General features: G+C 40.6%; 2 protein-coding genes across 21 annotated transcripts in view; one reads left to right on the top strand and one right to left on the bottom strand.

Annotated features, from left to right (window-relative positions):
- Nucleotides 1-24,737, top strand: part of ADPRM (ADP-ribose/CDP-alcohol diphosphatase, manganese dependent) — a 421,658-nt gene that overhangs the window by 6,884 nt on the left and 390,037 nt on the right. For 10 of the 14 annotated variants that reach the window (XM_055090473.1, XM_055090472.1, XM_055090471.1 and 7 more), the window contains one exon: nucleotides 844-960. In XM_055090473.1, the coding sequence (XP_054946448.1) occupies nucleotides 844-960 (117 nt within the window). Of the gene's footprint in view, nucleotides 1-843; nucleotides 961-3,982; nucleotides 5,083-24,737 lie in introns of those variants that run through there. The other 4 variants (XM_007117846.4, XM_007117845.4, XM_028499405.2 and 1 more) reach the window with 3 other exon arrangements.
- Nucleotides 22-22,990, bottom strand: TMEM220 (transmembrane protein 220). 7 transcript variants are annotated; one of them, XM_055090477.1, is made up of 8 exons: nucleotides 22,892-22,990; nucleotides 22,176-22,205; nucleotides 18,120-18,180; nucleotides 16,148-16,271; nucleotides 14,778-14,837; nucleotides 5,076-5,125; nucleotides 1,302-1,404; nucleotides 22-634 (listed from the first exon to the last, which is right to left on the bottom strand). In XM_055090477.1, exons 1-6 carry the CDS (start codon nucleotides 22,982-22,984, stop codon nucleotides 5,119-5,121), a joined length of 375 nt encoding a protein of 124 aa, XP_054946452.1. In that variant the 5' UTR covers nucleotides 22,985-22,990; the 3' UTR covers nucleotides 22-634; nucleotides 1,302-1,404; nucleotides 5,076-5,118. The 7 variants fall into 7 exon arrangements, 6 of the variants coding, with proteins under 6 accessions (XP_054946452.1, XP_054946449.1, XP_054946454.1 ...); XM_055090474.1 differs by lacking the exon at nucleotides 5,076-5,125; XM_055090479.1 differs by lacking the exon at nucleotides 14,778-14,837.

Raw genomic sequence — 24,737 nt, 5'->3', positions numbered from 1 at the left:
TATTCCTTTGAGCTGAGAATCTAATACATTGTCTTTAAATTCTTCAGCTACCTTTTATTCAGCAGGAAGATGGACGATTAAGGTAAAAGTATATTGTCCTGTTGTTCAGGGTCAGGATTTCTCACGCCTCATGGCACATGGCTTGGTGGCATTTAGTTCAAGATTCATTTATTTAACAGATACCTGAGTGCCTGATGTTCTGGCCGGGTACTTTTTCTAGGGCAGCTATTCAGAGGCGTAGGCAATACTGACAGTCCCACTTTTTTATGGATGGAGTGGAGGAAACAAGAAGAAAGTGGACGGGACACATAATAAATGCAACAGAAATAAGTGGTCAGTGCCACCAAGAAAATAAAGTACAATATTATAGAAAAGGACTAGGGGTACCATTTCAGTCAGGTGGCCAGAAATAGCCTCTCTAAGGAGAAAAGCATTTCAGCTAAGAGGCGTGAAGGAGTCATCCTTGGGAAGAGCGGGTAGGGCAGAGCACTCGACAAAAACCAATGCACAGGCGCCAAGCAGCATAAGGCACTGTTACTGAAGAGCACGGAAGGGCCCAGTGGGTGAAAGGTGATTTGATAGTGGCTCAGTGGACATAGAAAACAGTCTGTTTTATATTCAGTGTAACGGGAAGCTGGGGAAGTAAGCAGAGGAGAATTGAGATTAGGAGTAAGACACGGTGTGATTTACATTGCTCTAAACTGTTATGGTTTCCCATTTTAAGTCAATTGCTGCCAAATGTTCCCAAAGAAAAGTACAAGTGTCCCCATGTTAGCTAAGTTTGAATGCCCAAATGAGGGAAAATCGACATTTGATGGGTCTAAATTACTAAATGTGTTTCAGGACTTGCTGAGCCCCAGTTTGTCCAGTTTAATGGAGGATTCAGCCAAGAACAGCTGAACTGGCTGAACGAAGTTCTTACATTCTCTGACAGAAACCAAGAAAAGGTGGTGATTGTGAGTAAGTATTTAAATGATTTGATTATACTAGCATTTTAGAGAATGGGTCTAGCTAGGTTTTAAAACATACTAACAATATTTAATATTGTGATATTTTTATAAAATGAAAGCTTAGTTTAAAATTTTTTATTGAGGCACAATCTGAATGTAAAATTAACATTTAAGCTTGAGTCAGGAAAGAATTGTAAAATAAAAACATCTTGCCATATATTAGAGCCTGTGAGTTGGCCCTTTAAGTTTAAAAGTAGTATTTCCCCAAATGGGTTCAATTTGTGTAGTAACATATATAAGTGAAAAACTCCACCCAGGCCCCAGACCAAATCCCAGCCTCAGGAGACCTACCTATGAGTGCAGTGGCCTCTGCTGACGAGGTGAGAGCAAAGCTGGTGTCATGGGACGAGCGCGAGGCTCATCTGGCAGGTCTGTAACTGTGTCCACCCTATGACTGCAAGGAAATAGAATGTGTTGTTTTCGTTTAGAATTATTTTTCACAGACATACTGCCATTAGAGGTTATAGGAACCTGGAGGTGCTTAAAATAGATGTGTGTGTATGTGAGCGTGTGTGCACACACACACACACACACACACACACACGAAGAACTGAACTTGGATTTGCAGTATGGCTGGTATACTTGGTTTGGGGGCTGAGATTAGTTCTCTCGTTTAAAATCGATGTGGCCTGATGGATGAGAAGATAGTACTGAGGGTCACAGGGATGGCCTTTCTGGCTCTTGTTTCTATGACCTGTGTGTGACTCTGGACAAATGTTGGATGTGCAAACTGTAGTTTTCTCAGTATTGTATCAAATGAACTTATGAACATGAAATCCCTTTGAAAATGACAGGCTATTCAGATAGTTGGTAATATAAAATTATATTTCAGGGAATTCCCTGGCAGTCCAGTGATTATGACTTGGCGCTTTCACTGCTGAGGCCCGGGTTCGATCCCTGGTGGGAGAAATAAGATCCTGCAAGCCGCTCGGTGTGGCCAAAAAAACCCATTGTATTTCTATTAATCAGTTTTTACTTATTTATCTTTTACTGATGTGGTAAAGATATGAGATGGAGTAGGGGTATTTCTAGAATATCAAATGTCATTCAAGGCTTAGAAAATTATAAGGTGCCCTCAGGGGTTATAGGCATGACGTGACACTGTTTGGCTCTGTAATAAGTGGTTTCCAAAATGGGATACTTCTTGTCTCTGCTTTTTAGTTTTCACTGCCAAAATGTACCTGTTATTGTAGAGAATACTGGAGCTAAAAGGGACCTCGAGATCATGTAGTCAAACCTTTTAATTTTAAAGATAAGGAAACTGAACCCAAAGAGATTAAACTACGTAGGTCAAGTCATAGAGCTCCTGAGACTGGAGTCCCCTTTTGTCGTCTCTCCCTCCGTACCGTATTCTTCCCGTTTCTTTGCACTTCTGTCGGTGCACCTGTCTGCGTTAGCATCTCGTACATTTCTTCCATTTTGCTCTACGCTCAGACACTGGATGAACAACTGAGTGCCTCAGGTTTTCTTTAGCAAAGTTTAAAATGGCTAATAGACATTTTCTTTTGTTTCATTTTGGCTTCTCAGAGGTATTTGGCCTACTCAAGTTTTGGCCATGCAGTTGGAAGGATAGAATTGCTATTAGCTGAGATATGGAACACTGCAATAGGAGGGGTTTTGGGTGAAGAGTTCAGGAGTTGAGGTTTGAAAATATTAAGTTTCAGATGCCTATTAGACATCAGGAGAGATGTTGAGTAAGCAGTAGGGACATATGAGTCGGAAATTCAGAATAGAAATTTGGGCCAGATATATAAACGTGGAAGTTGAAAGAATACAGATAGTATTTAAAACTGTAAATTACTAAGAGATCACCAAGCCATTAGGTATGGACGGAGTAGTGAAGCCTGAGGACCAAGCATTCGGGCACTCCTGACCGGACACTAGGGAAGTGAGGAAGCAGCAGGGTGAGGATCAGAAGCTGTTGAGGTTGGGAGAAAACTAGGGGGACAGCGGTGTTCTGGAAGCCAAGTATTTCAAAGAGAAGGGAGCGACTAATTGTGTTCCATGAGTCCAGCATGGCATCTGGGTCTACAAAGTCACGCAGCCTCCTGGGACTCTCAGCCCTTATCACAGCTTGGGGGGGGCGGGTAGTGTGTGTGTATGTGCGCGCGCGTGTGCTCTGTTACCTCCCCTTTTTTTACTTGTATTGTAAACTAATAGATATTAAGCAGAATAAAATTTTCAGAATACAATTTCAGGATAAAAATAAACAGTAATAGAGAAAAAAGGAAAGTGATTTAATGGGAAGAATCAAAGACCAGTGAGCTGTTGTACCTGTACATTGGAGTGAAACCGTGGCCTGAGGTTGATGTGGCCTCGTAGGTGCCTTGAGATCAAGAATTTGAAATTCTCTTGGCTGTGTCTCCAGTGGAAGCTAGTATGAATGTTCCCTGCTTTAACTTAGTTTTCTCATCTGTAAAATGGCTATGGCCACCTTGATCTCATGGAGGTATTTCAAGTAGCATAAGTCAGTTCTTTATAAAACATTGAGTGTTTATATAAATGACATATACATATAATCCACTGGCCCGTCCCTAAACTGTTCTTTTACTTGGGAGTAGCTCTTTCTGTGTGTATAACACTCATACTCTTAGGGAAGTCAGTGAGACTGGATTCCAGTGCAGCATCTGCCTGATCTCTGGCTGCCTTTACGGACCGCCCTGCCCGGGATGCCCTCAGTCTCCCGTGGTGGTGTTTGTGCATCTTGAGACTTTGTAGGCCATAGATCTCAGGGTTTCTGCCTATACGGCAGCTTCTCTCCCCTTGGATGCAAACTGTCTCGCCCTTCTTTACGCTCCAGAGACGTGGCTCTAGATTATCTAGTTTTTCATGTATGTGGATTCTCTCTGCTCTCGGTCCATATGAGTAGCAATACACATTTTCTTTATCCTGAGTACTAGTTTTTAGCCTTTTTTTGGTGAAAGAGGTATTTTCTTTATTGGCTCATAACTCTTCTTCTCTTTAACTAACAGGCCATCTTCCCATTTATCCCGAGGCCTCTGACAGTGTGTGCCTGGCCTGGAATTACAGAGACGCCCTGGCAGTCATTTGGTCTCACAAGTGCGTGGTGTGTTTCTTCGCCGGTCACACCCATGACGGTGGCTACTCTGAGGACCCTTTTGGTGTGCACCACGTCAACATAGAAGGGGTTATTGAAACGGCCCCAGACAGCCAGGCTTTTGGCACAGTGCATGTCTGTCCTGACAAAATGATGCTGAAAGGGAGGGGCAGAGTTCCAGACAGAATTCTGAATTACAAGAAGGAACGAGCTTTCCATTTTTAGTGTGATTTTGTTTGTTTACTTTTATAGAGAGAGACTGACTTGGCTTTGTGGTTTTGTTCCGCCTCCCTCTCCCCACATCCTGAGTCTCATTATTTAGTATTCTGTTTGCATAACAAAGAGCCACAACTGACTTCAATGTGTGTTAGCTCATAAGATATTCTGAAATGTCATTTTTGGATAATACATCCCGTGTTGAAAATTGGAAAGGAAATGAATGAAAGTAGCATGAATAAACCAGGGAGGAGACTGAGGTGGGGGGGCGGATACAGTCCTCCAAACAGACTCTATTTAGCCTTACCTGAGGTTTTTTAACTTTTTACAAGGAGAATGTATTCATTCACTGTATTAGCTATGTAAGTTAAAATTCATAATAAAAAGAAGTAAAATAAGCTCAGGTAAACTTTTTCCGTTTACCCAGCTGTGTGACTGAGCTTTAGACATTATTTGCTCAGAGTACCCATCATATTTGTACTTTTATAGGTTTATACTCCTGTTTTGTAAGCCAAAAACATCACCAGTTACTTCACAGGTGAACGAATAGCACCCCCATTCACACAGGTGATCGTGTGGTCTCCCTTGTGAACCTCTTGTGAGTTCAGCCAAAGCCGGACCAAGTGCCAGTGCAGCTGTGTGCCTGCCAGCATGTCTGTTTGGGCCCCCAGCTGGTGCTATATGAGACTATCGTAGGTAAATGAATTTACCCTTGACTCCCTTTATAGACAAACGGGGCATGTTTAACTGAGCTGTCATATATTCTAAGACTTATTTGCAGAAACACTTACTCAGTGGCAAATGGGGACTGTTGAAGTGTAGAAAAAGTTTGATTCAGGGCCTGAAAAACAGGAAGACAAAAAACCAGTACTAGTCAACGTAAGTGTGTCTGCTGAGTACCGAAGCATTGTGGGGCTACAGAGGCGTATCAGTTTCCGCTGGCTGCTGTAACAAATTACCACAAACTTGGTGGCTTAAACAACATATATCTGTTCTCTTACAGTTCTGGAGGTCATAAGTCTGAAATCGTCTTCACCGGGCTGAGATTAAGGTGTTATCAGGGGCATGCTCTTTCGGGGGCAGAATCGGTTTCCTTGCCTTTTCCAGCTTCTAGAGCTGCATCTCTTGCATGTCTTGGCTCATGGCCCCTTCCTCCATCTGCAAAGCTAGCAATGCAGCTTTTTCCAGTCTCTTGCTGCTTTGTTGTCACAATGCCTTTCTCCTCTTCTGTCTGTAGTCAAATATCCCTGTGCCTCCCTCTTATATTGTAATTACATTGAGGGCCCACCCAGATAATCCAGGATAATCTTCCCATCTCAAGATCCTTAATCACATTTGGGAAGTCTATTTTGTGATGTAAGGTAACATTCAGAGGTTCTGGGGATTAGGACCTGGATACCTTTGAGGGTCATTATTCAGCCTACTGACGTGACTATAATGCTCTCCCTGCCTTCACTGACTTTCCACAAATGAGAGAGAGAAACAACCCTGCATACAAATGTATGAAGAAAGGACAGTGGCAACATGGAGGAGGGATTTAATTTTGTTTGAAGGGAATAGGGACGACTTGAAGAAGGAAGAAAAATGGTTTAAATAGGTGTGCGGGTGCGTTTCATGTAGACAGAACAGCGTAGCCTCATAGGATATGCTGAGTTCAGGAACTGCAAGTAATGCTATGAGGATTCAGCAAACGGCACTGGGGGATGGCAGGCGGTAAAGCGGGAAAGGATAAGCTAGGGCTACGTGGTGAAGAGCCCTGAGTGACGAGCCAGAGTTAGAACTAAACTTGTCAGGCAGTGACCCTCCGGTGTCTGAGCTGGGGAATGTGTGAGGAAATTTGTGTCAATTCCAGGCAGTGGATAATGAGAGGCTGATATAGGAGAATGATAATGGGGAGAAAAGAGATTGTGAGGGTGGGAAGACAGAGATTTTGACAATAGAACTATTAAACTTACTAATAATACTTAAATTCAATTGAAAAATAGAGTTGAAAAGCAATTTCAGTAATACTCTTCAAAAGGCAGTACTTTACCAAGTTACTGCCTTTTACGTTGCTTCTGGAGATACGAAAGGAACTGTGTATATTCACAAAATTCATAGTGTTATATGGGAGATGCAAATATGATGAAAGTGTATTTTGGACATTAGTTTTAAAAAAAATTGAAACATTACAGTCTTTTAAGCCCAGAATCAAGCATTACTTGGAGGATGGGTAGGTCCTATATAGAATTTGGAAATAAATCTGTTTCTTCATGTCTGACTAATAGTTATACTAACGGAGGTATAAAAACCATAAATATACCAGAAAACTGAAATCCTTTATTTGTATTTCACTGACCCTTAAAATAAATTTTACTTTAATTGCTTTAATATCAACTAGATTTTTTTTCCTTTACCCTCTAAATCTTGATAGAGAATTTCTGACTATCCAGTGGCCATTATGTAAAACAAAAAACATGCCTATCTTCTTTAACAAATATTTATAGAATACTTAATGTATTAAAGGCTATAAAAATAGGCAAACTACCAGACTCATTTTCACTCTACTAATACTTTTTGAGTCAAATATTTCCTAAATCTCATGAAACTGTCTTCACTATGGAGTTTGATGCTAGCATATGTAAAAGAGTTGCCATCCAGATGCTCTAAGACAGCACTGACCAACAGAAATATAATGTGAGCCACATAAGTAATTTGAAATATTTTAGCAGTCACATTTTAAAAAGTAAACAGATAAAATTAATTTTAATTATTTTATTTACCCCAATACATCTAACATTATTTTAACATGTAATCAATATAAAAATATTTTACATTCTTTTTTATACTAAGTCTGTAAAATCTAGTGTGTATTTTATACTTATAATCCATCCATTTGGACACTAAATTTTCATTGGAAATACTTGGTCCGTATTTAGATATAAAATTTGCAGTTGAAGAAGTAGATTCACATATCCAAGTTGTTCCAGACATACTGAAAACAAGTGTTCCAAACACTTATAAGTTTTCTCATAACTGAATTGATGTTTTTAAATAAAAATGAAAAAATTCAAACTTCTTCAGTGTACATTTCAAGTGCTCAATACAACATGCAGCTAGTGGCCACCAGACTGTACAGCTCTGAAATGGTCTTCTCTCCAGGGCTACTTTTGACATTAAAAATATGTGTATAGATTTTGGTCTTATTTTTCATTTAAAATGTAATTAATATTCTCCCTCTCCTTCTTTTTTGGTCCCACATTCCTTTATTCTAGCTAACTTTCTTTCCAAGACATGCTTGTTCACTTGGTTCATCTGGAGTCCTCATTTAGTTCACGGCACTGTACCAGTTCAGTATACTGAGGTTAGTTCAGGGGTACAGCCCTCTCTTGAACTCTTTCTATCATTATCCAAACCCTGCTTCCCTCCATGTTATCAGGTGCAGCCCTTTGTCAGCTCTTTATATTTTGAATGCTCTTATATTGTCTCGCTTATAAACCTTGCAACTATATAAATAAGTAGGGGGTCTGGTAGTAACCCTATTTTATAGATAAAAAATTATCCACGGGAGGTTTATACATTTGCCCAAGTCATATGGATAGTGACGTAGCTGAGTTAGAATTCATATTAACTTTGGTTTTGCCTTTTCTACTACACTGTGACACAACAGAATGTCAGACTCCTTCCCTTACTAGACCCTTCTAGTCCTGTGTTGTAGGCAGCCTAACTTAGGATTTTTTAAAAAAAATCATCTCTAGTATTAACTCAAATTACCTGAAATAAATTCCTAGGAAACTGGCATGTTACAATCATGTTTACAAAAAATTGAAAACTCTCATTTTAAGAACAGGATTCTTCATTTAAATTACTGTCTTGCAGTGAGTTGGCCAGGAGGACCGCATCTCCTTGTTTATATATACATAGACCCATGAGATAAATGGGAAAAGAGTAACTATGATAGCAATAGCCAACTGAATTCTTCCACCAGCTGGATTCCTATAAAGACACACAAAAATTATTATAAATAAAAATCCAATAAATATTATGAATTGCTTTGGTAACGAATATGAAGACTGATTTTAGTAAAACACATCATTACATTTTTGTACGGTCTTTTAAATTTTTAAAATTGAAATATTCTTATTTCATATAAGAATTATATAAGAAATATAATTCTGCATTTCAGTGACCTCAGTTGAAGGTCATTGATAAAGCAATGTTAAAATGGATCTTTATGTAATGATTTTTGTGTCCTGTTTAAGAAAACTTTTCTTCCCCAAGGTCTTAAGGATACTAGATAATCTTCTCTAAAAGTTTTATTGTTTTGCTTTTCACATTAGATCTATAATCCACCTAGAATTGATTTTTATGAAAGTTTTAAGGTGTAGGGGTTGTTTCACTTTTTTCCATATGGATATTCAATTGCTCCAGCACTATTTATTGAAAAGATTGCCTTCCTTTGCTACTCTGGAGTGCCACCATTGTCCTAAGTAAAGGCCATATACGTACGTACATATATATATATATTTATTGAAAAGATTGCCTTCCTTTGCTACTCTGGAGTGCCACCATTGTCCTAAGTAAAGGCCATATGCATATATATATATATATATATATATATATATATATGGATCTGTTTATAGATTCCATTTTGTTTCATTCATTTATTTTGCCAGTATGGGTTTATCTTATACTGCCATAGGATAGTTATTTAGGTGTTCTTTATTTTAATATTGAGGTCTTTAATTTCTCCCATAATGTTTTACAGTATTTATAGTTTTGTATGCAGAGATTTTGCATACCTCTGCTAGATTTATTCCTGGGGAGTTGATTTTTTGATACTATAAATGGTAACTTTTTGTTTTTATCATTTTCTGTTACTTACTGATAAAAATACAGTTGATTTTAGTATATTGACCTAGTATCCAGCCATCATGCTAAACTCACTTATTTGAATAACTTTTTAGATTTTTAGAAATTTTCTACATATGTGATTTTGTCATCTGTGAATAAGGAAAATTAATTTTGCCTTTCCAATCCTTGGGGGCTTTTATTTCTTTTTCTCGCCTTACTGTACTGGCTAGGACAAGAGCTAGAACAGTGTTGAGTAGAAGTGGCGACAGTGGCTACTTCTCATTCCTGATCTCAGAGGAAAAGTTTTCAGCTGCTCACCATTAAGTAGCATGCTGTGGTATAGATACCCTTTAACAGGGTAAGTTCCTTTCTAAATCAATTTTTATGAGCTTTTATCATGAATGGATGTTGAATTTTATCAAATGCTCTTTTTGTATAGACTGAGAAGATAGTTTATTTTCTTCTTTCATTCTGTTAATGTGGTGAAAAACACTGGTTGGTTTTCAAATGTTAAACTAACTGTATTCCTAGAATACACACAACTTGGTGGTTGGGTCATGAATGGCAGGACTTGATTTGCTAATGTTTTTGTTTTTTATTTTTTGCTAATGTTTTGTTTAGGGTTTTTCCATCTGTGGTCATGAGTGAGATTGCTGTGTAATTTCTTTTTTCTTTCGTTTTTTTTTTTTTTTGGTGGTGGGGGGTGGGTAGGTAATGTTTTTGTCAACTTTTGGTGTCCAGATTTTTCTGCCCTCATAAAATAAACTGGAAAATGTTTCTTCTTTTTCTTTCTCTGGAAGAGTTTGTTGAAGGTTGGCATTATTCCTTCCTAAATGTTAGGTAGAATTCTGCAGTTATGCCATTTGGTCTAGAGTTTTCTTTTAGGAAAAGTTTATATTATATACTCAATTTCTTTAATAGTTGTGAGTCCGTTCTGAGTATTTCTTCTTGTGTCAGTTCTGGTAAATTGTATCCTCAAGGAATTTGTCCATTTCATCTACATTTTCAAATTTATTGGGAAAAAGTTGTTCATAATATCCTCTTATGATTTTTGCAGTATCTGTTACATGGGTAATAACTTTCTCTTTTTCATCCCTGAGATTAGTTATTTGTGCCTTCCTTTCCTTGCTCTCAGTCTAATTATTTTTCCCTTTTTAGTCTTGCCAGGGTTTATCAGTGTTATTAATCATTTCAGAGGATGAATATTCGGCCCTCTTACTCCTTTATTTTTTAATGTTAATTTTTTCATTTCATTGATTTCTGCTTTTATATTTATTTTCTTGTTTCTTTGGGCTTAATTTACTGTTCTTTTACTAACTTCTTGAACTGGAGAGTTCCTAACTTCTTTGAAGCTTAGCTCATTGAATTTCAGCCTGCCTAGTTTTTGTTTTGTTTTGTTTTGTTTTAATATATGTATTTAATGCTATAAATTTCCCTCTAAGCATGCTTTTTAGCCACATCCCACAAATTTTAATATGTAGTTGTCTCCTTATCATTCAGTTCAAAATATTTTCTAATTTTCATTGTGATGTGTTCCAAAGGTTATTTGGAAATATATTTCCTAATTTCCAAACATACAATGGTTGTCTAATTATTATTTTTGTTAATGATTTCTAGCTTAATTGCACTGTGGTCAAAGAACATACTCCATAAGATTTCAGTTCTTTGAAATTTGTTGGAACTTACTTCATGGCTCAACATAAAGTCTTTTTGCAAATATTCAACGTTTACTTGAAAAAAAAATGTGAATTCTGCCATTCTTGGTGCTGGTATTCTATATATGTCCTTTAGGTCAAGTTTCTTATCGTGTAGCTCACAGTTTCTATATCTTTATTGATTTTTTAAATCTTCTTGTTCTATTAGTAACTGAAAGAAGTGTATTAAAGTCTCCCAAAATGATTATAAATTTTTTAGTTTTTCTTCTTCGTTCTGTCCATTTTTATTTTGTCTGTTTTGAGGCTATGTTATTAGTTACGTATGCTTTTTAATAAGTGGTGTTGAGATCACCAGAGAGCCAAAAAGGAAAAAGATAATATTGGATCCATTCTTTTTGCTATTACACTAGGATAAGCTCTAAATCGGTCAAAGATTTAAATGTAAAAATGAAACCATACATGTATTAGAAGAAAACTTAGGTAAGTTACTTACAACCTGAGAGAAAGGAAAGTTTTCCTAACTATGACTCCAGATCCAGAAGCAATAAGGGAATGGACGGATAAATTTGGTCACATTAAAAAAAAAATTTTTTTTCATGGCAAAGTGTACTTTGCATAAGCAAAGGAAAAGGACAATGAGAAACTGCAAAATAAATTTTTCAGCTTATACCACAGACAGAGGGTTAACAGCCCTAGTATGTAAAGAGCTTCTAAAAGTAGAGAAGACCAACAACCTTAGAAATTGGTTAAACCTATACTCTCAGAGAAGAACCAATATTTATAGAAAAAAAATGCAAATGGCTCTTAATCATATGAAAATATGCTTACCTTTGCTCCTAATAAGAGAAATACAAATGAAAACTACCCATTTCTCAACTATCCAATTAGTAAAAATTCAAAACTTTGACAATACACTTTGTTGGCACTATTTTTTTTTTTTTTTTTTTTTTTGTGGTACGCGGGCCTCTCACTGCTGTGGCCTCTCCCGTTGTGGAGCACAGGCTCCAGACGCGCAGGCTCAGCGGCCACGGCTCACGGGCCCAGCCGCTCCGCGGCACGTGGGATCCTCCCGGACCGGGGCACGAACCCGTGTCCCCTGCATCGGCAGGCGGACTCTCAACCACTGCGCCACCAGGGAAGCCCTGGCACTATTTTGAATCGCAAAAGATTGGATACAACCTGAACAGTAGAGGACCGGATGAATATACTGTGGACCTATCAGCAGAATAAGGGAAGTCTTTATATACCACAGGGTGATCTCCAGGATGTAGTAAGGGGAAATCAAGAATACAATTGTGTATAATATGCTACCACTTATCTAAGACAAGCAGGAATACCAATGAATGTACATATTTGCTCCATTAAGAAACCATGGAAGGATAAACCATAAAGTTGAAAAAAGTTTCACCTATAGAGAAAGGGAGGACATAGGGTTGGGGGATAGAGAAGTTAGAGTTCTTTGAATGTACTCTGTCTTGTAGATTTGACTTTGGAACCATGTAGATGTTTTATATAATTATAAAACAAAATTAATATATTTTTAATAAAGTATCCCTACAAATTGAAAGTAAAATGAAATAAATGAACTTAACTGTCTATTTACTTGGTGGGATTAGCACACAGAGTAACTATTCCAAGTAATTTGAATGTACATCCCTTAGAGAGATGTTCCCTAGAAACAGCAACACAAAATACCTATTTTCAGTAATTATATTGTTATTCTGAGATTGTGTTTGTATTGTGGGATGAGTCAGATGAGTTATGTTGAGGTCACTGAGACTAGAGATTTTTTGACATGATTAAAAGTAAATACAGATTTAAGATTGCTGATAAGGTCAGATGAAAACTTGTGTTCCTGAATTTGAATTCTAGGATCAATATGAACTCATAAGGGATTTTATCTTTAACTGTATATGTAAAAAAAAAAATATATATATATATCTCTTTATATAATACACACACGTATGTATACATATATATTTATGACACACATAAATGCATATACATACCTATGCACATACATGTGAATCTTCCTAGTTCTGCCCACTGAAAGAACCCAACTCAACTCAGTAGCAGTGAGCACCATTTGTGCCCAGAACGTGACCTCTAAATACCAGCATTACCTACTGAAAGTAATGAGGGCTTTTTGGAAAAATGGTTGATTCCAGGTGCGGGGCATAAAATGTACAATCTTAGCTTGGAACATTTTGTCATACCAGAAAGGAAGGAAGCAATCAAAGTTTACTAGGGTCGTGTCAAACAGAGTTCTGGTGCCACCCTGAATAAGTGCCCCTGGTCAAAGATGAGACAGTTTAAGCAACTGCCATGGACTGAAAAACATCAAATACGTTGAAATCCATGACTTTATAATGGTATTATTAAATAAACAAAACTCATTGGTCACTTTTGGAAGGTGCCCAGGCAAGAAAAACTCATTCTTTCTGAAAACTGGTAAATTAAGAGAGTCACCTCCTTTTCCTCTACGATCTGTGTCTGAGCAGTCCAAGAATTGATAAGTGGAAGTTTTCCAGATAATAATCAAGGAATGGTATAATTAGATTATGACCATTTTGCAACTCACATGAATTAGTGGATTTAGGCAGTGATCATCAAAGATTTTATATTAACATTACAGAGAAACAGGTGTTATGCACACTATGATGGAAGTACATAACACCACCCATGAAGTAGTCTTGCTTAGTGATGATGATGATAAGAAGAAGAAGGAGAAGGAGGAGAAGACAACGACGACCAGAATCTGGCCAAGCTTCTAGATCTTACGACCAATTTATAGGAAATATGAAGCACAGAGGAACAAGCATTTATAATACAATTGTGAAAATATAAACATTGGCTGGAAAACTCATAATACTGAGGAATTACTGTTTTATTTTTTGTGTGTGATGATGGTAGAGTGGTTATTTTTTAAGTGCTTATCTTTTAGAGATACATACTTAAATATATAAAACAAAACAATATGATGTTTGAGATTTATTTCAGAATAATCAGGACAGTGATAGATGATACAAGATTGGATATATAATGATAGTTGTTGGAGCTGGGTGATGAGTACATCTGATTCATTATATTAGTCTCTCTAATGTCTTTGAATATTTCAAAATAAAAAATTAAAGCAGAATTTTTTTTAATTACCAAAAAGTCCTCCTTTTTTCTAATGCTGACCTTAAAATCTACTTTTTAAAATTAAAGTATCTATACTGGCTTCCATTATGTTGGTGTTTGTATAGTATGTTTTTTCTATCTTTTGACTTTCAGTGTTTCTGTTTCTGTATATTTGTGTTCTCTTTTGTAAGCAGTGTTTAGTTTTTAATCTTTTATCCATTTTGAAAATCTTTATTGGAATATTTGGAACAATTACATTTAATGTAGTTTCTCATATATTTGAGTTTAATTCTCTGTCTTAACATCTGCTTCTTATTTTCCCCATCTGTTCTTTTTCTCTTCTCCTTTCCTGTCTTCTGTACTCCTTTTCTTTCAGTGGTTACCCTAAGGATTACCACATGAATCCTTAACTTATCAAAATCTAATATAAATTGATACTTTTTACCCTTCCCAGATAATTCAAGGACCTTAGAACACTTTGGCTCCATTTATCCCCTTCCAACTTATATGCTACAGCTGTCATGTATTTTTTATTTTTCCATTATTGTTTTATAAAGTTAATATTCACTTACATGTACCCACAGTTTTATATTTTGTTTGCTATTCATTTTTCCCTAAATATCCAAGCATCCTTTTGAGATCACTTTCCTTCTCTCTGGAGAATAGACTGGCAACTACCTGTGATGACACAGGAAACTGTGGTATTCATAAAAGTATGAATGATCATGAAACACTGAACCGACTCTTGTTAGCTTCCCTTGCGAAAAGGAAAGATTTCTCTCAAAAGATTCCTGTTTACAGTTGTGTCAATATTCTCACTTACCTACTTGATCTGACCAACCTTAAACGCATCTGATTTTAACAGGTGAGTTGAAAACTTACTTTGATGAGCTGTGGCACAGGCTCAGCCATGCTGTGATAATCACCAGACCAAAGAGCTCCCTATAAAATAGCATAGATTTCATATTTTGAAGTGGCTGCGAAGTGTCATTTTCTCCCTGACACTTGATTCTGCTGATTGTCTGATGACTTCCTCCAAGATATATAGCATCTACAAAATATTTTCAAGTCTAACCATGACTCATAAAGTACTTTTTTCAGACCTTTTAAAGCCCTATATGAAAATAAATTTCATCTTATGAGGCAGATATGAACTTCATGACTGTTCCCCAATTTATAGGTGAACAGAGAAACAACAACAAAAAACAAACAAAAACATATATAAATCACTTACTTCATGTCACTGGGAGGAATACCACAACCAAGAAGACAATCCCAGATTTATCAGGCACTCTTTTCCCATTGTTTTAGAGGGGTCACTGTTAGGCAGGTTGAGCTCAAATCAGTAATTTAAGCACAGATTGCAGGAGATTGGGTCACGTCTTAGTGGAGTGGAATGACTTGTAGTATGAGTCTGATGATTTGGGGGTGGGTATATGCTTCTAGAAATATGTGTTAAAAGGTTGTATCTTTTACATAGCGTGGAATAATAGTATTTGGCCAAATACCACCGGGAGCCCCCACTTTGACTTCACTGCGCCTCTTGGGCTTCAGGTTGGTGGAGGTGACTGAAACCATTTGGTCTATATTCCCATCAACTGACCCAACCTGATCTAGTTTTCCAAAGATTAGGGCCTATAATGTAGCAGCACCTCACCAGTGGGACTTAAGCTACAGGTCTCTCAATTTCGGTGTCAGCAGATGTTACCAGTGGGATAGAAAGGAAAGGAGGGGGGCTATTTGTGAGACCAGGGAGTCAAGGGTGGGAGGAAGCAAAGGAGGAGGTGATAAAACAAGAGCCAATGGTGGTGACAAAAGGAGGAGAGGACATGAGATATATAAGGGCAAGGCTGGCAGAGGTTGACCTCTGATGGGGCTGATCACACTTGTAAATAAGATTCTGGCTTGAACCAGGACTGAATCCGAAGGCTGATGGAGTTTTCACCTCATTAGACTGGACTGAATGTTACTGTACACGATCCTTGCTTGTTACCAGGGGGTCAGGGTCCAACTGCCCGACGATGATACAATGCAACATGTAGTAGTGATCGCAGGGTTGGTAGGCAGTGCTGGCTTTGAATCCTGGCTCTATCATTTCCTCAGTTTCTTCAGCTTATAAAGGAGATAATATCTTCCCTGCTCCTTATGGTGTTGGAATTAAATCATCATCACGCATAGATAAGGTGTCGTAAAGGAACTGATTTCTCAGTTCTTCCCCACCCCTTCCAAAAAGCAAAAAAATCACTGCTCACCTGCCTTCTTCCTCATGTAAGATGTTCTGTTTTGTATGAAGCAAGAGGTTGTATGCCAAGCCAACAGCCCACACGATACAGAAGAATATGTGTATTGCAGAGACACTCTTCCAAATAAAGTTACCTAAAAACAGATATCCTGGTGCTGTTAATCGTGGAATCACATCCCAGAGAAAGATGATCTCTTTGTATTCCTCTGCCATAATCTGCCTTCAAGTAAAGCATTCAGAAAAGGCTGGGGTTTTTTTGATTTGATTTGCCCTCAAATCAAAAGGTTAAAACAGAGGTTAAAACAGCATTTATAAACAAGTGGACATTTATTATTTTGATTGTCCAGCATCTCCCCTTCCTATGATGACGACCCTTATATTTTCTGGGGTCCACCCTTCCCACACTCCTGGTCTATGTGTCCCAGACAGCTGGACCTTAGCGAGGTCAATCAATGTATTCCATCCCCTCAGTGACAGTGATTTGTCTCAGGATGAACAGATAACGAATCAGGGCCAACAACTCCATTCTGAGCTTTTGTGGAGCTATCAGGGAAGTGGCGTCTAGATTCTTTTGGACCCAGCGTGGTGAAGCTGTGACCTTTGTGTGGCAGGGCTACCAGGTGGAGCCCAGGGCTGAAGTGCAGTAGTTGTGGAACTAAGACTGCAGACAAATTTAAGTTCTGAGCCGCCACCAGTGCCTGAAGCCAGCACCATCCCAGCCTTTTCAGTAAAGGATCCCAGTACATCTCCCTTCATCTTATAGGCCATTTGAGTTGAGTTTTTTCCTTGCTTGCAACTACTGGAGTCCTAACTGATACACCTTGAAGATGTAAACAGAGATCTAGGGGCCTCGTACAAGGAGCCCACCCAGGTGGGGATCATTAGTCTTTATTCGGAGGCCCTGAGAATTTTCAAGCCCCACTAGTAGAAGCTGATTTAAAGAAAGTGACAAATAACCTGCCGGACTAATAGTCCCCATTAATAAGAGAATGTTAGTAAACAATGTAAAAAAAAATTTTTTTTCTGCTCTAAGACAGTGTTTCATAGAATGAAACTGTCCAACTAAGGTTTACTGAGTTTTTAGGGCCATAAAAGGTGAAGCAGCTATGTTTTGCCCCTAGTTGAGGTAGGTGGCCTGTGGGCAATACAGACCGCTATTTTAAGTGAATTTTTTATGTATATACTCACCTGGGATGTACCCGTAAGGAATCCAGGGAGCAGGTTACAAAACAAATATATGATAAGGCCTCTGTGTTAGAGCCATTCACTGACTCAACAAACATTAGGTACCTGCCATATTCCTGGCCATGTTTAAGCTAGACTTGGGCACAGATGGGTTAGACATGATCCTTTCAAGGGGCTTACAGCCTAGATGGAGGAAACATAAATAAAAGTGTGCAAGAAATTGCTGGAGTTACTGTGATGGTATATAAGGAGATAAGGGAGAGCAACATGTATCAGTAAAAAAATCTAAAGATTTGTTATAGACATTATAGACAGTTTCTCTACAAAAGTAGCAGTTCAGATACATAGGCATTGAATGAATTCAGAATCAGAAAATGACTAACGGGAGTGGTACCTGTATAGAGTAAATACATGATAGACAGTGATCACCACTAAGTATGGAGACAAGGTTAGCAGTTTGATCGTTACCCATCTCCCATTAGCTTGGTGGCTTAAGAAATCAACGCGGTGACTGAAGCCCTTCTCTCTCGGGCTAAACGGCATAATTACTGTACCACATCAGTATGAGATCCTGGGTTCCAAATTGATAAAGACTGTCTTAGTATGGCACGTCCTTATCAAGTTTTCCTGAAGATGGGTGAGGACGATCTAGATTAGAATTCGCCTCCTCTTATGATCAGAAGGGAGAAGAAAGACATGGAGAGCTCCAGTTTTCTCCTGGGCGTTGGCAGACAGACTCTCGCCATTGAAAGGAAATCAGATCTGCTGTATCTCCATTCAGAATCCAAGGTTCATACCTGTGACAAGAGGGTTAAGTCCAACAAGCAGGGTCAGACCGGCAGGAATTGTATACACAACCTGTTAGCAGAAAAAGAGGAAATTATATGGGTTAAGAAGGATGCCCAAAAAGAGAAGAAAAAAAAAAAAGGATGCCCAGTATAGGAGATGTTCAGAGGTGTGTAGGGAATAAAGAAAGATAACAGCAGTGGCCACCACACTCCGTGACTTACCTCTAGTTTTCAGTAGCAGCTGAGGAAGTGGTGACCTCTGCTTTATGGCATTTACCATGTCAGGTTGTAATTCTATCTGCCTTCCTCCTAGACTGTAGGCTATTCCAGGAAAGACTTCTTCATCTTCAAGCTCTAGCACTGAGCAGAGTTTTGGTCTCAAGACACAGTGACCTCCTAATCTCTCCCAAGCAACATCCATGCCTAAATGGCCTTTCCTTACCTTTCAAAAAATGCTCTTAGAAAAGCAGGGCAGGAGCAGCCATAATTAGCCACATGGCCCTGCTGGGTCTAGCTCCATGGACCATCCAGCCCCATATTCCATCTCTGCGAGTGAGACCACATAAAGTTTACTAACAGTGTACGGATCAGATGTGCCCAATAAGATCAGGCTCTTCATTTTGGAAACTGTTGTAAGTTGGTTTGGAGTTGGCAAGGCTGGCCCTGAAGAGGCCCTATTTTCAAGCCTCGTTCACGGCAAGCAGGCAGATTCTGGAAAAACCTATTGCTTGTGTGGTGTGGGCAGAGGGCAAGTAGGGGGTAGTAGGTTTATAAGAAGCATGGGGCCTCCCCAGAAATGTAGCTGCTTAACATCAACTGTGATGCTTAGTTAGAAACCTTTAGTTTATAAGGAAGTTGTCAAAGCTGAACATTTTAAGTGATTTGCTGTCACTATGAAAACATGTCTGTCTTGACCCTGGAGAGAGAAAGCATCTGGATTACAGACCATGTTCATCCTTCCTACTCCATCCCGAATGATGACTAGAATATCAGCCAGTATCGGCATTTGCAAGGACAGTCACTCTGCCGAGGGTTAGACCAAGCTTTAGTGTGCATATGAATTACCTGGAGATCTTACTAAAATGCAGATCTGATTCCAGAGGTCTGGCATAGGGCCCTAGATTCTGCTTTTCTAACAAGCACCCAGGGGATACTGGGGCTGTTGTTCCAAGGGCCACTTTTAGAGCAGTAAGGGGTTAGTTTCCCCCTAGTGAAGAACTACATGACTTAGCTACTGAGGGAGAGAGAAACAGAGACAGACAGAGAGAAGTTAAACACATACACATCATGCAGTATTTAATTGTGCTCTCCATAAGAAACGTTTGGCAGAGATTTTTAAATGTGCATTCAAATGTATCAGATATCTGTGATTAATAGATTAAGGGGTCTGAAATCTTATTTCAGTGTGTTTTAAACACATGAACAAAACAAACCTTTAAACTAAGTAATGGTTTCCCATGGTAGCTGTGCCATGTTAATCCTTATTTAAATGCTTTTCTCTGTCTTGAATGAGATAAGGATTTTTTTTTACAGGCAGAGAGACTGAAAATAATTGTTTTTAATACACAAGTAAAAAACAATGCACAGTATAAACACTCAATAATGAACTCAGTAGAACTCACTTACAATGGTCTTTTATCTTTTTGGTGGTGGATTTTTTTAAACTAAAGGGTATCATAACATTTATTTACTATATTTAGTTTAACTGAACACATAGTCACTGAGTCCCACGACAGTCATTCCTAACACTGCTCTCCCCTGTGCCCTGCCATTATAAAAACTGAAAAAGCCAGTTTGTTTTCTCAGCCTCCTTAGCAGTGAGGGGTGATCATGTTCCAGCAATGAAATGGAAGGAAAAGTCTTCTGGGGGCAAGGCTGATCCTCAAAGCACTTACCAATATGTATGAGTGCTCACCAAGCAGAATGGATCCCAGACCATAAGCCATGTTAGGGGCTTCTTGGGAAACATTTCCCAAGAAGGGAAAGGGAGAAAAGCACAGGAGGAAAACTGGTTTTGCCTCCTGCCTTGTTTTTTCCTACTTGGGATGCTCTTGTCTGGGCATGAGATGTTTGGAGCTGCAGCAGCCATTTTGTAAACATGAGAGGATATATCACCTACCCATTGAGGATTGGCAGAGAAGCAAGACAGAAAGCCCAGGTCCTTGATGACACTGTTGACCATTAAGCACCTGCCTCTAGACTTCTTGTGAGATGGCCTGTATTTTTATAACCTGATGCTAGTCAGACTTTCTATTATTTGCTCCTGTGTGCATCCTGATACAAGTATCCTCCATAAGCAAGATGTGGTAGGGAACATGGAAATCAGTCAGGTACAGTACAAGCCCCCAACGTCTGGTAACGTATAATTGATTCATCTGTGCCTTCATTCTTTTATTCACTCAAGAATCAATATGGGAAGAACTGCCATAGAAAGGTTCTATGCTAGGTTGCCTAAGGACCACCAAGAAGAGGGAACTGGCCTCTGACCCCTGGGAGCTGGCATATACAGAGCCAACTCTAATGCAAAGCAGAATGAGTTAGTGGTACAGTAAAGGTTCAAAGGAAGGATGGTTGGAACTTATGGGAAAGAGGCAGAGAGATTTTGCAGGTGAGATAGCATTTGAGATAGACCTGGAAGCTTGAGTAGAGTCTGACATACAGGACTTCTCAGGGCAAGGCAAGAAGTGGACTGGGCTTCCCAGACCAAGTTGGGAAGGTGGGTTAGGGCCGTATCGTGGTGGGCCTGGAATGCCAAGGTGGGAGTTTCAACTTAGACATCTTGGGGAAATGACAAAAGTTTTTGAAGCAGGAAGCAATATATGGGCAGTATTATAGGAATGGAAGATATTAGAGGCAGCTCGAAGAGTTAGGAAGGACCCACAAGGGTCCATGTGGGAGGAATGGAGGGCTAAACCGGGGGTGAGGGAGGATGTCTTTGGGGGCCTGGTGTTTATTGTTATTCATATTACATCATTCAAGCATGAGGTGAAGGATAAAATGTGCAGATACCGTACAGATAAGCAATTAGACCTACATTGTTTTTTGTTGAATTGCTTTGTTCTTTGTTTTCTGAGGGGATCTCAAAGACAGTGGTAAGAAACAGAGATGTTAGAGATGGCTGAGGTTTTGAGCAAGGATGACTCAGAATGACTGCTGATAACAGAAATGGTGAGTCAGAAGGAAGAGTGGGCATTGGAGGGAAAGATGCTGGGTAGGACCTTGTGTGTATCTGAGGAGCCACTGTGACGTACAGGTGGACAGACCTAGCAGTCGTTTGGAAATTCAGCATTAAGCTGGATATTTGGAACTGCAGGAGAAATAACATTTGGAACTAAGGATATGGATCATAGTGCTGAGGAAGAGGCAGGGGCATGTGAATCTGGATAGTAAGAATATCAGAATGTGGTTATATTTATAACCATATATATATAATATATATTACATTATATATATTATAATTCCAAATGCTTTCACTTGTTACTCTTTACACAGTCAACATTATTCCAAAGCCTAAAATCATCTCATCGGTGATATTGTACAGTATTGTATGTCTGTATTGAAAGAATCGAAATTTAGATATTTCCACAAATGTGTGGAATGAACTCCCCCTCCTCTAAATGGTTCAATCAGAGCACTGGTTCAATGTATACTGTAGGTTTTATGGGCTTTAATTACTTTTTATGAATGCAACTCACTGAATTAGCAGAACCACATACCTTAAGCCTGCCATTTTCTCGTCAAATGTTTGTTGGAGTTTCTGGGTAGAAATTCATGAGGATTGGTTCACTTAACCTTGAGAGGTCTACTCTGTGTCTTCAGAAAAGTGTCCTCAGTTGGCCCATTTTATTCAAAGGGAATACTGCTGAAAGGCACCTATATCTCTGGAAAATTCTGACTTCTCAATCTGATCCTTCTCCTCCTAATATTTCAGGAAAAAGCACTTACTAAGGATTGGATTTCTAAGTTTTTAAGTAGACGAAGCAGGGAGGAGGGCAAATAGATAAACGTGCGTGTTTCACGCAGTTCCACAATTCTTTCAGGTGTGGGAAGGCAGCTCCTACTCACCATCCACACTTCTGCATCTGGATCATTTACCTGGAATGCCAAAACATCAGCATTAGTGACATGCCATCAGGGTCCATTCCAGTATTTGGTCTGCTCTTTATTCATTTCAGTCATTTTCTAAACGCTGCAGTAGGGACCGAGGATACAAGGAGGAGTAAGACATAGTGTAGCCGATGGTGACGGGGAAGGGGCTTCTGGCTGAACCCAGCACCTGGTTTGAACACACAGCCACACGTACCTATTTGTAAAGAAGGGCACAGGGGGTCCGCAAAGGGCGAGCCAAGGCCAGAATGGGTATCTTAAGGGCCCTCCAGTCTCAAGGAATGAGGAAAGCTATCACAAAGGGGCCCCAAAGCTTGGAAGGATAATTAGCTGCAAAGGGTTTTGCTCTGCTTCCTCTCCTAGGCCCTGAGCTCAGCCTCGCCCCCAGGCTGCCTTTTTAGAAAGGCCCGGGGCCGCTTCTGCTCAGGTCCCTGCAAAGGGACACGCGCCGAACCAGTTCCTTCCAGCATGAGAGCAAACGCGACCATATGACCACACCTGTCTCAGCTGGAGCCGGAGTGCGGGTTCCCGGATCACCAACCCTGACTCCAGCCCTCCCCGTACAGGGCCGGCTCCTGCGACCCCGCTGGCCGCTCGGCCTCCACCGCCCGGGGCCTGGGGCGGAGCTCGGAGCCCGGCGTCCCGCCGCCCGCCGCCCGGCCCGGGGCGCTGACCTGCACGAAGGCCGCCAGCGCGAAGAAGGCGCCCATGAGCCAGTTGCAGGCGCGCCACAGGCCCGGCGCCCCGCGCCCCGCCGCAGGCGCCATGGTCGGGCGGCGCGGTCCCCGCCGCGGCCCCTCCTTCCGCCCGGCCCGGCCCGCTCCCCGGAAGGCCCTCGGTCGTCCGGTCCCGGGGCCACTGGCCGGCGCGCGCCCGGGTGGGAGGGGCGCCGGTCGGGCCTTCCTGTGGGCCCCCATTCGCTCCTCAAACGTAGAGAGGCGTAGGTATCTGCCCATTTCTCAGACACGGAGAGTGAGTCACAGAGCGCCTGGGAGGCTGGTTCAGCATCGCACAGCTCGTCCTTGGGGGCAGGAAGTCGCATTTGAACCCAGAGAGGTGCAACTCCAATGCCAGTTTTCACTAAAGCTGCCCATGAGCCAGTTGCAGGCGCGCCACAGGCCCGGCGCCCCGCGCCCCGCCGCAGGCGCCATGGTCGGGCGGCGCGGTCCCCGCCGCGGCCCCTCCTTCCGCCCGGCCCGGCCCGCTCCCCGGAAGGCCCTCGGTCGTCCGGTCCCGGGGCCACTGGCCGGCGCGCGCCCGGGTGGGAGGGGCGCCGGTCGGGCCTTCCTGTGGGCCCCCATTCGCTCCTCAAACGTAGAGAGGCGTAGGTATCTGCCCATTTCTCAGACACGGAGAGTGAGTCACAGAGCGCCTGGGAGGCTGGTTCAGCATCGCACAGCTCGTCCTTGGGGGCAGGAAGTCGCATTTGAACCCAGAGAGGTGCAACTCCAATGCCAGTCTACACTAAAGCTGCCTTCTTCACATTTAAAAAAAATTAGAGGAAATTAAAGGAGAGGGAGGGAGGGAGGGAGGAAAGAAGGAAAGAGAAAAATAGAGGCGTGTGTGTGTGTGTGTGTGTGTGTGTGTGTGTGTGCGCGCGCGTACGCGTGCGCGCTTTCTGGTTAGTGTTTATGCGTTTCTTTCCAAAGCTCGGAAACTTTCAAAGCCCTGTAAGCATTATGGTAATTTCTTAGAGTGACGACAGTTACATTAGCATCTCATACAGCTCACAGCTTTTCTTAAGACAGCCTCGTTTATCTTCATGGGCTTTTATTATCAGAGGTATTTACATATTATACATATTTACAATTCTTTCCCACCAACAAATTCTCCACACGCGTTGCTCATGAATTTCTTATGAACCAAAGACACTTGAAATATTCACTTTTCTCTCCTCGCTTGTTTTATGGTCTTTTTCTGTTTTGTAATTTACCCTTCTGATTAGTTCTTCCCGGGGCTCATTTACACATCCATAGGCCTCATCATTTTTGCTGTTCTAAAGAGTCTTTATCACTTCAAATCATGAGCCTGTTCTCCTGTGCTCCTCTCCTTTTCGCTAAATCTCCTAAAACGCTTTAGGAATTTTTTTTTTTCTTTCTCTGTTTCATTCCTTTCAAATAATGCTTATTTCAAGAACGTTGTCTGCTGGATGCCTGGCCCCGTGCTTGGTGCAGGGACCATGAAAGGGACTTGCTGTACGCTCTCCAGGAAAGTTTGGAAATGGGGTCTTTAAAGAGATAATTAAGTTAAAATGAGGTCATATGGGTGGGCCCTTATCCAATATGACTGGTGTCCAAGAAGAGATTTACACACAGACGTATACAGAGGAAAGACCACGTGAGGACACAGCGAGAAGACCACCGTCTGCAAGCCAAGGAGAGAGGCCTCAGGAGACACCAACCCTGCTTACGCCCTGATCTTACCCTCCCAGCCTCCAGAATTATGGTCAGAAAATAGCTGTTTGTTGCTTCAGTCCCCCAGTCTGTGGTACTTTGTTATGGCAGTCCTAGCAAAGTAATA

The sequence above is a fragment of the Physeter macrocephalus genome, chromosome 14 (genome assembly GCF_002837175.3).
Source record: "Physeter macrocephalus isolate SW-GA chromosome 14, ASM283717v5, whole genome shotgun sequence".
Classification (NCBI taxonomy): Eukaryota; Metazoa; Chordata; class Mammalia; order Artiodactyla; family Physeteridae; genus Physeter; species Physeter macrocephalus.
The sequence above is the reverse complement of the archived record's forward strand: the minus strand, read 5'-3'. Positions and strand labels throughout refer to the sequence as shown.